At 40.6% G+C, this 15,812-nt stretch overlaps 1 protein-coding gene across 2 annotated transcripts in view; it reads right to left on the bottom strand.

Annotated features, from left to right (window-relative positions):
• The window catches only part of LOC108900938 (neprilysin), a 29,874-nt gene extending 18,493 nt beyond the window's left edge, over positions 1-11,381 (bottom strand). Inside the window, exons 1-4 of one of the 2 annotated variants that reach the window (XM_018702221.2) lie at positions 10,828-11,381; positions 7,250-7,426; positions 5,748-5,783; positions 3,724-3,885 (exon numbers count right to left, since the gene is read on the bottom strand). In XM_018702221.2, coding sequence (XP_018557737.1) covers positions 3,724-3,885; positions 5,748-5,783; positions 7,250-7,426; positions 10,828-10,870 — 418 coding nt within the window. In that variant the 5' untranslated portion in view covers positions 10,871-11,381. Of the gene's footprint in view, positions 1-3,723; positions 3,886-5,747; positions 5,784-7,249; positions 7,427-8,194; positions 8,354-10,827 lie in introns of those variants that run through there. The other variant, XM_018702222.2, reaches the window with a different exon arrangement.
• Positions 11,382-15,812: the final 4,431 nt, after the last annotated feature.

The raw sequence follows: 15,812 nt of genomic DNA, 5'->3' as shown, positions 1-15,812 counted from the left end.
TAGTGGAGGTCTAAACTCTTTCCTGTTAATCGTAAGCATCCCAGCTGGCAAACACATATTCAAGTCAGGATTTTTATTCAATATATTTTTGTTGGACAAAAATTACAGCATTAATATTGATATAATTTTACTTGGACACAAAACTCTGGTTTGCTATCTTTATTTGATGTGTTTATGAGAAATATAATATTTATGGTGTTGTGCAATGTTTCTGGATGGAATTTTGATATCAGGGAGGGTCATATGTACAGCTATTTATTTCAAAAGTCCTCTTGTGGTCAGCATCGTTTGACATAAGTTCAGTTTCAATTTTTGTTATCACAGGATAAACACAGACATTCAGTCTCTTTTGTACTGTTTGTCATAGGCTGTTAGCAGCAGGCCCAAAAAACACCTCACATCTGAACGCTTCGACGTCATAGCTATCTCGCAGACATGCTTCAACGTTCTTGGTAATGCCAAAGACTACAAGAAAAATAAAGCTGGTCGGTGCGCTGCATGCCTCTGGCTGAAAAGGCAGCGAGCGAGATTTAGACCTGGAGTCATGCAAGAAACACCTCAGGTAATAGAGAGGAGCAGCAATGTACTTGCACTCATAAAAGTCTCATGCACGTGCTCATGCGTGTGTGGATGTACGCACACAGGGCTTAGCTTGGGGAAGACTACCACATGCTGTTTCATATTTCCTGACCCATCCTCAAAGCTTTTCTCAATCTACCATTGTCCTCTGGCTACAGAGCCCCCCCCCTCCAGTTTATGTACATCTCACCACCACATCACCCACCCCATCCTCCCTTTGTCTTTCACTTCATCTCTGTATTAGCCATTTTTAGTTTCAACCAAAATCCATTCTTACATCCTCTTCTGCCTGTTGTACTCCTCCTCTTCCTCTTCCTGACACAAACTAGTTATTAATTAAAACGCTCACGGTCAATTGGGCAAATTATTGCACAGTATGCCACACCTGCGTCAGGGGGTGGTGGAGAAGAAAACTTGCACAGGCTTGCACACGCACGTACACTCACACTGCTGTGGTTACAATCAGGGAGCAGATCCTCATTATGAATCATTTATGGCCTTTTACAGCAGCAGAGAACAATCCCTGGCATTTACAAGCAACCACAAATCTAAACAGCTATCCACACGCATACGCATGAACACAGACCTTTTTTTTTCTTTTCTTTTTTTTTCCTTTTTTTTTTTTTATTTAATTACTGTCATGGAGCCTAGAGCACTGTAGTGTCCAGGTGTTTCCAGGCCCCCGCAGCTGTTGACAGGAAAAGGATCTGTCCATCAGCAGGCGGTGGTATCCAAGAACCTAGCCGCGAGACCAGAGGTCGCATGTTTGATGTCACTTTCAGAGTAGAGGTCACAACTCTGCTGAGGCCTCGGAGCTGCCGGGGCCTACAACCTGACACGCATCAGTCATTAAGAAAAATTTTTAACTCGAGAGCTGGGAGGTCTTAGTTGCTACTGTAAGCGGCAGCAGACATGTAAACATGCCTTGGTTTGGAGAATCAAGCATAATCCTAAATATACAGCATTCTCTTTCTCTCTAAAACACACACAGACCTATGCACAGATGCACACACAAAGGAAACTTGAACATGTGTGTGTGTAGTACAGTCTGAGACATTCCAACTCTGACTGGTAAGCCAGACAGCCCGAAGGAATGAGCACAGCACTGATGTTGGTGGGGATTTAAGCTGTTGAATGATTAGGACCAGTTCTTTGGCTGTTCCATTCCTTTCTGTGGTAAACACAGTATTTAGAGCAGTTAAATCAATGATTCCTAAACATCAACTTTTGAACTTTGCCCAATATTCCCTCATTATGTATATAAGCTTATTTTTCCTCTCCCTCTTTTTTCAGAAGGGAAGCAAATACAACCATAAGACCTGCTAAATACGCTTGATTACAGTTAAAATAAAAACTGTAAAATGATACCACACATTCACATAGAAACATGCTATGTAGGTAGATTCACATACAGTAACAAAATGCCTAAAATGAGCCCCTGTTGAGCAATGTTTATTTTCCTCTTTCCCCCCTGTGTGTGATTTTTATGAGTGTTGGGACTGCCATGGAAAGAGAGGGAGAACAGAGCAGAACAGAACAGACGGGCTATATGTTATTATATGCAATACACAAGAAAGTTTGTGTGCATTACTTTTCAAATAGAAGTTTACTTGAAATCTATGCAGTACTTCTGAATCATGCAGAATCTCATGTTTGTCATTGTAGAGGAATAAGAGCCTGAATTTCAATAACACACTTTTATAATTACACAACACACAATGAATAAAAATGCACTTTTACCGCTACAAGCACCCTCTCAACAAAAGCTGTAGAAATGAATGCTGACTACATTACAGGCAATCTCTAAACCCTAATGAATGCTCTATTGATCTGTAAAAAAGTGCTTATCCAGAGGTAAAAGGAAAGTGAGGACAGTGAGAGCTGTCAGTACACAAAGAACAAGATTTAAAGACTTTTTTTTCCAAAATAGATAAAGACAAGTTTAAGGTTTAAGGTTTCAGTAAGGTTAGACTTATGATAGGTTCCCTGTCCTTACAAACAAGAACATGTTGTAAGTAATTATTATGAAAGACTAAATGTCACGCATATTAAATTATGGATTGAATAAACAAATCTACCCATTACACCCTAGTTCAGGTTTATATAATTATCTATAATTATCTCTATGTTATCACTTGCAGATAACAAAAGATAAAACCTCAAGAAAACAGTCCCCCCAAGACAAGAGACTGCATGTTTTTCCATTGAGATTGGACAGATAAAGCGCTCAAGGCTGGTGCAAATTATCTGAGTCCATGAGACATGGTGCACTTTAAACCCTGCTTTTCCTTTCCCACTAAGGATCAATCTTCCTCGCCCCTCTGAATCACTCTGTTTCTCCTGCAGCCAATCTGCACTGTCTTTATTATAGAGGAAGGGACCGGCATATAAATTGTAAATTTATGGTAGATGAAGAGTTTCATTTGTCCATGGAAAGTTTGTGCCCCCCCCCCACCCCCAGAAAGATTTAGCACCCACTACTCGGGATTCGACCGGCCTTCTCACAGACAGCTTGAGGTGAAGTATGGACCCTCGCACACAAACACACGCGCACGCACACACAGATCTACAAGCACGCACACACATTTGCAACGTAACGTGACCCTCTCTGTATCAACCATGCCACAAGGACACTAACAAGATTCTAATGCTTGTTAAAAGCTGGCAAAACACCTGAGACATACACACGTACATGCACACCAACAAACTTGTAATTAAAATTTTTCTCACCACCATGTGTTCATGTCTTTGAGCACAGTCTGAACGAAATGTCCACATACACACACACTGATAGTGCCAGCTCTGTTGACAAACTCTCAGCTCACATGGTAGGCGGCACTGAGGCCAAACTCCCATGGCATCTGTGATATCTATAGAGCTGCTCTCCCTGAAGGAGAGTTCTCTTTAGCTCATATTCTCGAGCAACGGAACCAAGCTGTTCTCAGGCCTCTTACAAAGCAAGTTGACTGAAAAAGACTTGCTTCACGACTCTTAATCATAGTTAATACAGCATTATTACTCTAATGAAGACAGGCACGACATCTTTGACAAAGTTTGCCCCCCCCGTCTGTGTGTGTCGTGCTCTGTCTGTCTGCCTGTGGATTTTTGCTTCTTTGTGTGGGAGTGTGTGTGTAGGTGTCTGACCTTTGAGGATGACCTCCAGCTCGTCTCGTAAGATGTCAAAGGTGCTGTATCTGGAGCTAGTCTCTGGGATGATGTTCTTTTTAAGCCATCCTCCGCAGGCATACTGGTAGAAGTTGTCACAAGGGTCCACAGTTGCATCCATGTTCTCAATGAGACGAGACGCTGCATGGACAGAGGGGAAACAAGCTCTGAGACATGGAAAAAATCCTGAACTAAAGAAACTATAATATACTGGAGGGTGTAAGAATGTTAATTGGTGTGTAAGATTTATGAGAATCTATTGGCAGAAATGGAGCACAGTATACCTAAGTATGTTTTTATGAAGAAGACAGAGACAAAGAAAGGAGAGAATACATGTCTGTTATTATGTATTGTTTTAAAGACTAACAACTAAATACAATATCTAAGTATAAAAACAAATCTCTTTATCGACAGACTAGTTGATGCAGTAATTAAAGCCATTTTGTCACCTGACAGCCACCGTAGACTCCCCCAACATGCTTGGAAAGGGAGGGGATGGGTATTCAGTTAGTTGCAAAAATGATGTACTTGATTATTAAGGGTAGTCTTGTCATCATCTTGTTACCAGGCAATTCAAGCACCCTAAGTCTAGCACTGCCCAACACATAACCATGTAAAAACATAATATATCAATTTTACATGATAAAGTGTGTTAATTAGTGATCTTAAGAGGTGTTGCTAGATATATTTTGTTCCCTTTAGACAAAGCCAGGCTAGCTCTTTCCAGGTTTTTATTCAAGCTACATTAACTGGCTGCTGGCTGAAGCCTTATAATGAATGGACAGATAGAAGAGTGGAACTGATCCTTTCCTCCGACTACTGGCAAGATGAGCAAATACTGTAAGCTTCCAAAAATATTGAAAATTCCCTTTGAAAAGATGTAGTCTGAACAGAACCGAGGAAAAATAGGGCTCAGGGCTCCTTTGGCAGGTTGTTGAACATTCCGGACAAAAGCGAAGGTTAAAATTACGGACCAAGACGCTGGCCAAAATGTTTCGCTGCTCTCCTATTAGAAAGAAATCACATACTGTACTACAAAAAACACATTAAAAATTGTAATGTTCCAAGGCCAGCTCCTTTTAATTTAGAGTTCATTAAAATATCTGCTATAGACCTTTGAAAAAAATCTTAACATGCAGCCATTTACAAAAGTAGAACAGAATAATTCCAGTAATTGGGTTCAAGCCGGCAACAGTAATGGAAATGTGTTCAAGAGCTGCAGTTAAAGGGGCAGCTGAGGCAGCTGAGAGATCTCTTGTGAAAAGGCTGTCTGTCAAATCTGACTGAAATGGGGCATTGGTTCCCCAAAAATGCATCAGAAATGAATGGCATCTGTTTCAGGAAGAGGTACAGATATAAATCTTTGATTTAATATGTCAGTTTTTTTTTTTCATGAAAAAAAAACTGTTATCCTACAAACAATTTTTACTGACATTAGAAAATAAGGTAATAAAATCTAGTATTATATTTCAAAAGGCTGCAGAGAAGTGGGGTCTATTTGCATAAAAAGCTAATTAAAAATGTTAGGCCACTGGTCTATGTCAGTTACATGTCCACTGACAAAAGTACTGGAATGTGAGAGACATTATCCACAACTGGGTCTGTGTGGTCAAGTGTGGAGCACAGTTAAGTTATAAAAGCTCCAGTTACTGGAGCTTATGACACACATTACACACATATACTATATCTTAATGGATTTGCGCAAGTTGTATGTATGTGCATATGTATTGCCAGTTTCTCAACTTCTGTTGTATATTTGCTCGGTGGTGATCCAAGGACAATAACCTTTTGCAATATGTATCTGTCGATCAGGACTGTTTCTGTTTGTTCAATCACTGCTTTGACTTAGAGGCAACATATTCACAGTTGAAGAGGCCATTTTCTCTAAGTATGTGTAAATCCCCAGGCTTCATTCTCTATTCTGTCCTCCTCTGAGACAAAATCAAAGCCTTCAGAATGAGACAATGAAAATAACACACAACAAACAAACAAACAATGCTTACCTGACTGTGTGCAGTCAGCTGTGGTGCAGATTTCATCTATGGGAAAAATGCAAAACAAATCATTTCTCAATGGGATTCTTGCAGTCATGAGTCATTATGTCAAATGTTCATTCTCTCCCTCTTTCCCTTTTCCTTTATTCCTTTTCATCTCTTTGACATCCTTCTCCCACATTTAACCCTAAACTACTTAGAGGTGTTGCTTTCACTCTGTCAGGAATAATTTAGAGGCTAAACTGTTAATCAAACTCAATCTGACATGTACCAACGTACCAGGAAAATGCAATATGACCTTAAATACACCGCTTCTTCCGTTGCATGTGAATGCACATGATGTCTACATGGGTGAGTGCACTCACAGGTACAACACAAGTCATTCACTTCTCCTTTTTCCTGACATGGCAGCTTGCAGATTTATCACGTACAAGACTGCAGACAAGATAATGATCAGCTAACACACATATATACACTGCATGTGCTACCACAACCTGTTGTATGTATCATCAAACTTAATTAGACTGACTTATCTGTCAGAATTTTGTTTTCTTGGCCTGCTGAATTTCTCACTTGTTCCATTTGTCATAATATCTGTAAGTCATAACACAGCAGTTTATTATCAGTGTTAATCTAATGATATTAGATCATTTTTCTTGTACGAGAACACTGTGATCATTTGCCCCTGGGCTTACTATTGATTAATATAACTCCTCATCATATTACATTGACATAGGCCTTGTGTCATATTTAAGTACAAGTCTACTAAATTCAGGATTTTATATCTAAGTTCAAAAAGCAAGTACAGCAACAGTCAGCTATTTCTGATTAAACAACTCATGTAATACTTATTGTGTGACCTTGATTTGAAGCAGGCTCAATGATTTTCCCATGACGATGAAAGGGGGGATGAGGAGTGTCGATGTCACATGTCGATGTTAAATTATTCATTTCACATAACGTGAACTGATGACATTTACAGGAAAATATCTGCTGCAAAATTCTTTATAATTTGCAACAAAAAACTCTAAATATGAAATGGTACAGAGGTTTGAGCCTGAGAACACACGGAAAACTCTAAAAAGGACCTTTGCACACTGCATTCTACTTTCTGGCTCAGTGGTTGTACTTTTGCACTATGCTTTCAAAGCACACAGCTCCTGAGTTTTCTATTCACCTGAGTGAAATGCTTACCAAGCTTCACGCTTACCATTAACTGTGACCTCAGCTGGACGTGATGGTTACTGCATGTTTAAAGGAGGCAATCTTTAAAAGTTCTGAAAGGGTCACTTAATACTGTGACATGGAAAACTAAAGAATGTCTTCAATGCTGAGCAGCCCTCAAAAAATAATTACATGACAAACTTGTTTTGATCAAACTGGTTTTTTTTTAAAAAAAAAAAACAAACTTTCATCAACATAAGCCTGACAAAAACCACTCAAGGTTTCAGATACTTCTCAGAATTTCATTATCAGCCTTTGTCCTCTCTGTCCTCAGATTCGCCACTCACCGGTCTTCTGTGTGGCAAAGAGGATGATGAGGGCGACGATGACGATGAAGAGCAAGGAGACGATAGTGATGAGGCCGATCTCCAGAGAGGTCCAGCGGGGCTTTTTAGCCGACTTTGGGGGGTTAGTCTCTGTCATTCTTAGGTCTCCTCCTTCAGCTGCCGGCTGTATCAACTCACCTGAGGAGAGAAGGAGAACATGAGAAGTTGAGCTGAAGTCGATTAGTCGGCTGACAAGAAATCAGTCTGCAATTGTGATATTGAATTAATAATAATTTATCAAGCAAACATGCAAAACACATGCTGGTTGCAGACTCTCAGACATGAGGATGTGCTGCTTCGTTTTCCTTTGTTTTATCATTGTAAACTGAATAATTTGTGGTTTCAGACTGTTGGTTTGACAAAACAAGCAATTTAAAGATATCACTTTGGGCTCTAAGAAACTGTGGTGGGCATTCTTCACTATTTTCTGACATTTTTCTAATTGATTGATGGGTTTATTGACAAATTAATGGACATATTGACTGATAATAAAAATATTGATTAGCAGCAGCCCAAAACAGATGAAAAGAAAGGGACTTTGATGACATAAATCTAGTTACATTTGACATTCATCCAAAATCAACTGATCTTTCAAGCCATCTAACAAAAATGCCACTTGCTGGCTGCAGCGTCTCAAATGTGAGGATTTAGGCACTTTTCCAACACAACATTTTCAATCAAAATATATTAATTTTGACATTAACACATTAACAAAACAAACATTCTGTTAAGCCTCGAGATTTTTTAGTGTGTGCTGAGGAATGAAAATAAAAAGAGTGGAAGGGAAATAAAAGACATATGGCAGCAATATGAAAACAAATGAGAAAAAAGGACTAACAGTATGTTTGTTTGTTTGTTTTTTAAACCTGTCTTGGAGCAAAAGGTGAGAACAATGGAAGTTCTTACCCTCTTGTGGCAGTGCACTCTAGACAAAAAAAAAAAAAAAAAACAAGAAAAAAAACACACTTCTGAAGAACAGAAAACAAGAGAGACCTTCCTCTGCTCCTCACTATATACTGTAGAGTTGTTTTCCTCTCTGGGGCCAAGTGAGAACTTTACAAAGTTCACGTAACAAGCGGTTAAGTCTATCTCTGAAGGCAATTAATCCTTAATCCCTCACCGACGTTGCACGCCCAAACACACACACACACACGTTCACACACACACACACAGCCGTGCAACCAGTGCACGCAAACACGTACGCACACATTCGTCCACAGCGATGCTCTCTCACACACTTTTACAAGCTGGTGTCATGGGGCGCCTGTGCAGATGGGTGGGTCTCTCTGTGCGCAGGCTGAGATGAGAGCACGGCACGACTAAAGGACAAAGTCTCTCAGGTTCCCTTTGAACAAGCAGACAGCCACAGACACACAGCATCAGCTACTGTACACACACATCCACAGGTATCACAACAAAACAGCAGGCCTGCTGAATGTCAAACTCCCCCTATCATTCCTCTTTATGGCAAAACAAGAACCCAATGTAAAGTAAACTCTCCTGGTAACAGTCATTATCCAGCTTGGTAATTGGCCATTATTGTACACGCCAACCACAGCTCCCTCCAGGCTGCTTCCCCAATGCCACACTAGCACTAAAGCATGCATGACTTCACTATGGGTCATAAGATTTACTGTAGGAGAGAGGTGACCAGGATGTGATTCTACAACAGGCATAAAGGCAACAGAAAATATGTGATGAAAATGAGTGATTGAAGGCATAAAAATAGGAAATTAAGTAGTATGAGTAGTATGACATAAGTTGACACTGTATGTTAATCATAACTGTCATCTTTCTCTGGCTGTGGGGGGGGGACTCTGCATCAGCTTTGCTCTTTTATTTTAAAAACTTATTATAATTTTTTTTTTTTTTTTCCCCATCTCCAGGCAAACACATCACCGTGACAGCAGTCCCACAGCTCTAATAAAACCATGTGTGCATGTCAGCAGTGGAGAGGCTGTATATTATATTCATTCACTCTAATCCTGACATGTTGCAAAAGGAAAAGGGACTTTAAGACAGAGTGGAGGAATGTGCAAAAATGAGTGATAGAAGGGAGGGGAGAGAAAGCCGTAAAAACAGAGTGAGACACTGAGAAGTCCTAAATCATGTTAAGTGACTCCCTCTCAGTACACTGAGGCACGTTAGGTATGACTCTTAAGACGCACTTACTGTATGTCCCTCTAATGCACTAGCACACATGCAATGCTGCTGTTTCTTTACACAACTCAGAAGGAATTAAGGACTGTACACGTTTAAAGTCAGATAATTCTCATCCACTCATTCATGTTACTTCTGGGTCTACTACAGAATATGTTAGTAGTACGTGCTTGATACAGATGTCTTGAAGGATGTTTGCTCTGTGAGGGCAGAGGGCCTCACATGTGTGCAAGTTATTTGTAAGGTGAACTGCCATTTCTGTTGCTGATGTTACTGCCTCTGCTGCAGGACGCCGTTTTTACTTTTTTATAATGCAGCTCTGATGTTTTTCCTGAGTGTGTCTTACGAAGGTACGTGCTGTCATGTGTGATAATTGTGTATGAAACTGAGTACCGAAAAGTCAGAACTCCCTTTCTCCTTTTCTGTCTGTCTGTATGTCTGTCCTGTCGTGATATATCTAAAACATAAACAGTCAGCATGTCTTGGGAGACCTCACAAACCCCTTCAAAATTAAACCCATCATTCACTAAGACACCTGAAAATACCCATACGTCTGCACACACACAAACACACACACCCAAGTCAACATGAGACTACATGTACAAAGTCACTTTTTTTACAACCTACATCCATGTGAGCCATGAACATGCCATGTACTTAATTAAATCTGAATAAGTACAGGAATGTGGCCTACTTCAACTTAAAATAATACCTTCTCTGGGATATAATTTCCAGCTCGGGGCCTATGGCTGCCCACTGAAGACTACAATCACTTTAAAATCATTTTTTAGAGAGAAGACTTGCTTCCCCAGGGTGCTGTGATCTAGCTGAAATGAAGCCCACCTCTTAAACTGCCTTCCTAATGTTTTTTTTTTCCTCTCATAGCATTATGAATGGAATAGTAAAAATAACTTTTTAAAGGAATATAACACCAAAACTTGGGTGCCAATGTAACTGGAACACAGTGAACCAAAATCATAAAGTAAGCTTATGGGATGCCCAGTAGGAATACTATGACAAGAGCATTAAAGTGTTCTCTGATAGGACGAAATGTATCTGGGTTTTTGGTGATACAAATGCGGCACACGCGGTGATTCGCAACCGAGCAAGTCGCAGCTAAATGCGTGCCAGCTCCTCATCTCCTGTTGCACGTCGAGAACTCCAACTGGGAGGGGGGCGGCTGGCATGATCAACTGGTGCGCGCTGCCCCGTGTCACCAGAGTCGGCACGCGCGCACACGCACACGCAAAAAACATAATGCGTACTAACACGCGCGCGCGCGCGCGCGTACACACACACACACACACACACGCTCAGGCAGAGACGCACACAGATGGCACCACGTTATAAGAAGCGCTCGGGGTGCGTGAGCGACTTACCAGATGTGTCGGGAAATTTTCGGTCGATGATATATATGGGCATCACATCCACTGATCAAACATCCATCAATTCCACTGAGGGAGCGCGAACTGCTGATCGATCTGTTACAGACGATCTATTTGCTTCACCCTGGATCTCAACAAGGCACAAACCGATCCCGCCTCTCTCCTTCTTCTTCTTCTCCTTCTCCTTCTTCTTCTTCTTCCTTTGGCTTTCTATTCTAGGAGTGCACATTCATACAAACGCACACACACACACACACACACACAGGCGCGCGCGCACAGACCCTTCACTACAACTACCTACTGTACTGTACCACATCTACCCGAAGAGGATCGCTGAATTCAAATGATCCATCCGGACTCGTGCGCGGCGCAATTGGTCAAGTGTGTGATCCACAGGGGGGGAGATCCCATATTTATACAGCCTATGACATACAGTGAGGCACTGAAGTAAGCCTCCTGAAGTTCCCCGTTCAACGAGTCGCTGCCTCCTCCGTCAGGGCGGCGTTTAGGAGTGACCCCGTCAGCAGCACTTGCTGTCAGTGGCACCTAAATAGCTCCGGGGCGCAGGTTCAGGTGAACACTGTGATGAAGCGATGTGTAGCATATTTCAGTGTGTACTTCATCACATGGCTCTCAGTTGGTTTTAATTCAAATTATTTTGTGGTTTGAAATTGTCAAGAGTAATCATATTGATACAGGAACTGAAAGTGCACTGTAGTTTAGTCACCAGCAGCTTTTTCGTGGAATCTACTGCCTACAGAAATTTGCATATAGAATAATAAATGGTATTTATGTACCTCAGTAACAACAGTTACCCTTAATTCTAGGGCCATGGTGTTCTCACAATGAAAGAATAAATGTCATATGTATAAAATAAAAAATAACCAGCATGTAGCACCGCTCAATTTGTTCTTCTTAAATCTCTACTTAAGTGGAATCAGGGTTGATAAGGTTACATAAGGTTATACATAATATCAACTCATTAATATAAAGTAAATTGCACTGTACAAATTGGAATGATGCAACCATTTGGCCTTTGTAAAAGTGGCATTTCACACTTCCACTTACCGTATTGGTGTGTTACTGATTTTTTTTTTCTGTGTAACAACTAACTGTTCTTTCAATGACATTTCAGTGTAATGCATAACTCAGTGTACTGGCAGGTTCTGCCTCACACTGAAAAATAGTTTAAAAAGTGGGTAAATCTGCATAGACATCAGGCAACATTCAAATTCAGCTCAGTTTTAAACTACAGTTCTAGGTTTCTTTTGACCTGCAAATCACGGAGCCCATGCTTACTGGGTTTCTTTGATGGCGCATATATAACTGTTCTCATGCAGTAACACATCTCAGCTACTGTTTTGACAGAAGTGGTTAACAGAATCACATGTATAAAAGCTTCATCTAAATTATCAAAGTTTACTTAATCTCGCCAGTTACAGCAGGGGTTGAACAAAGACGATTACTATCGTGCTTCCATACTTAGAGATTAAGGCCGTCATCAGCACCATATAATGTTTTCAGTTCTAATCCAGTAAAAGCCTGCTCGCTCTGTGATCAGTGTTACTCTAAACCAGTGGTGGTTCATTAGCCTATACATTTGTAAAGAAAAGTGATATAGCTCACCATCCATAGCCCCCTTAAAAAAGCTTTTATTTTGAGTCAGTTGTCACGTTTTACCTACAAGTGGCCTTTTGCACATGCTCTCTTAAATGTTGAGCAGCAAAGTTCACCAGAGGGTCACCTCTGTGAGAGCAATTAACTTTGCAAACACATGAGGATGTTAGGTCTTAAAGTGAAAATTGGCGTTAAAGTGAGAAGAAAGAAAGCACAGTACATCACTGCAGAGAATAAATGACCTAATTTCAGTGGAAGCAGGGGATGAGACTACTTGATGTCATTGTTATCAGTCACTGATCATGCGATATAGACTAAGCTGTAGTTGCTGATGTGTAATTTTATTTTTAGGCATGGAAAATGTTACGCTATACTGTAGCCATGTCACAAGTAAGGTGGAGTACTCATCTGGGGAAAGAGACACTTTGATTGGGAAACTGCACTTTTTTCCCTATCAAATCACTTCATGTGGCCCTTAGACATCCTTGCATGTGCTCTCATTAAAGCTCCATTGTCAATTTGGTACTCTAAACTTAAAAGATAAATACTTATGCCTTAGCCTTTTTTACTGTTGTCCCATCATACCACCCACGTTTCCTCACCTCTGATAACGAACAGCATGATTCCCCTCTGAGGAATTTCCATCTGTGTGTACATCTTTTGAATATCTGTGAATCTGAACTGACAACAGTTTTCACAGCAGCTACCCAACAGTGCATCTAAAAGATGTTCACATTTGCTTGCAGTACAACCTCTGTGATCATATTTTCCATCATTTTGTTGCTGTGCTCTTCAAATAAAAAACCCTCGCCCCTTCTCTGTTGGCCATTTGAGTTCTGTTTGCTGTCAGTAAACCCAGCATGTTATGGACTCCTGGAGAGTATTGGATTTTAATTGCACTGCGCCCGGGGTGACACAGGTATTAAACAGTCTTTTGCTGCAAAAATAGGCACATGTGTGCAAACACACAGGCAGAGATACACAGACACATGCAACGAGCATTACTCTTGAGGCCTTGTTGTATTTCTCAATGAAAAGGTGCCAAAAACCTTTACACAGATCCAAGCATGTATCAAGTAGTGACATGCACATTACATCAGTAGCATTGTGACAGCCTTGTAGTTTTGTAATCAATTAACATCAACTGTTCCAGGACATGAAAACATGAATAATGTGTTCCTCTGTAGCAAACGCCATGACTAATAAACAGTTCCACATTTGGTCAACATATTCCCATGAATCACACAGAGTCACAGCAGAACAAGTGTGTTACAATGTCAAGAAGTTATTTTTTATAATTCAACTGATGTATAATTGTTAGGTCCGCATCCTCAGACAAGGCAAGATACTGAGGTGCTTTGGTTTGGATCAAGGTCACTCAGATGGGTTGTTCTATCAGCACCTCCCTTCAGGAACTGTCAAGGGAGTAACTCTCCTATCAGCAACAGACGGCCTGTCCAGCTCTGCTCAAAGTCTGCTGTCAGTGCACATAAATACACACATTCACATACAATCTCGCACCAAAGTACAGAACCACACAAGCACACCCACACAGACAAGGAAGACTCACATATACTACACACACAATAATAACCTCACTGCTGTCACTCAGGGAGAGGGGCTTTCAGACAGAGGTTTATGCTGGTCATGAGGCAGTAAGAAGAGGAACAGAAAAGACTTAAAAAGAGATAAGAAGAGGAAAATGGTTGAAAAGTTCCAACTTACCCAATATTTCCAGACTGGCACAGGCAGTTCAGGATTTTTTTATTTGCTTTTTTTATATATGAGGAATTGGATGGAGAGAAATCATGTTTAGAGTGTGCCCAAAACAAAAAATTCCTCTACGATAACAAAGGTCTTATGTTTGTTCTTCACAACTCACAAATGATACTGGTATCACTGCTCTCTGCAGTCACTTCAGTGATTTATGTGACTTGGTATGAAATACAATGTGAGATAGAGCAGGGTAAGTGTACACACGGGAAGCAGTCGCAGTATTGAGGCTGGATGATCTTGTTCTCTTTATAAACACATACACACCAACTTGTTTATGTCAGTTGGGAGGCCACTGCATTTACTTGTGTTCATTCTCTTGAGTCTTAACCAAGATCAAGACATATTTAATCCCAACTATTACCTAACTAAAAATAAGCTTTAACCATCACATTAATGGTTTATCTTGTTGGAACCAGCTTTTTGTCCCCACATGGCAGTTGAGTCTCTGTATGGTAGTTGTGAACCTTTGAGTCCCCACAACGTGATTAATACATTTCCACACAGTGGCACTCACACATATAAATATATACTATTTTTCTCTGATATTAATCCTTGTTTTTTGTGATGACATTCTCTGGGATTTTCCAATTTCATCTGAAATGCACAAGCGGAGTCATCAGTTACTCCCCTCTTCACAAGCCTGTACTCGCTTTGCCATGGTAAGTCGGTATCAGTGGGAGTCTGCTGACGTGGAAAGGAATGACAGGTGACATAGATAGCCAGTTCAAAGAGCTTCTTTTGTAGATCGGATAAACTCAGATTCCCAATTTAACTGCAATTTTACTTTGAAAAAAAATCTGGCAGACATATTTTCAGACACACTAACCACAGGGATTGTACAGTGCTATGCCTCAGTCGCACTCATTGTGCTATGTCACACACTTCATTCTCTTGAAATGTCTCTTTCCTCTCCACTGCCCTCTCTTTTAATCTTACGCATGCCTGTACATGTTGTCTTCATCCCAACGTCAAGGACAATATTGTATAAATTTATTCTCTCAGCATAAAGTTTTCATGTGCACCCACCCAGCAAATTCAGTTATGCACTTTAAAGTTGCATCTAGAATATATATGTTGTTTTGCCAGAGCCCCCCTGCTTTGGCGCCTCCACTGTGTCGATGAAGTGTCAGACTAGTGTTGGTCTGAAAGCAGCCTAAAAAATGTACAGGGTGATAATATCTCTGTGTTGTTGTGCTGCCCCTATGTGGCTAAAAATCCAATTAATGCAACATCATAGCCACTTTGTGTAAAATTTCAAAATGATCTTTTTTGGCAGCCTCCACTGGAAGCAGCGCAACAGCAGCACATGCCTCCACCCTTCAGCCCCCGCGTAAAGGCAGCCCAAGCATTCCAAAAACCTGTCCCATCACAATAATTTTAAAGATTTATGTGCAATGTACAATTATTCTTTTCTAAATAAAAATCATTTCATCAACATTGCTGGTACAAACTTATGCATTCACACTGAACAGGCTGCAGACTCTCCACAAGGGGACCTGTTTTGTCAGACCAGCTCTTCGCATGTTGACAGTTCCAACTTGTTCCTGCAGTTATTTTCTTTCTGACAAGTGACAAAGGTTTGATTG

This window comes from Lates calcarifer, linkage group LG21 (assembly GCF_001640805.2).
Source record: "Lates calcarifer isolate ASB-BC8 linkage group LG21, TLL_Latcal_v3, whole genome shotgun sequence".
Lineage (NCBI taxonomy): Eukaryota > Metazoa > Chordata > Actinopteri > Centropomidae > Lates > Lates calcarifer.
Note: the sequence above shows the minus strand (reverse complement) of the source record. Positions and strands in the feature narration are given on the sequence as shown.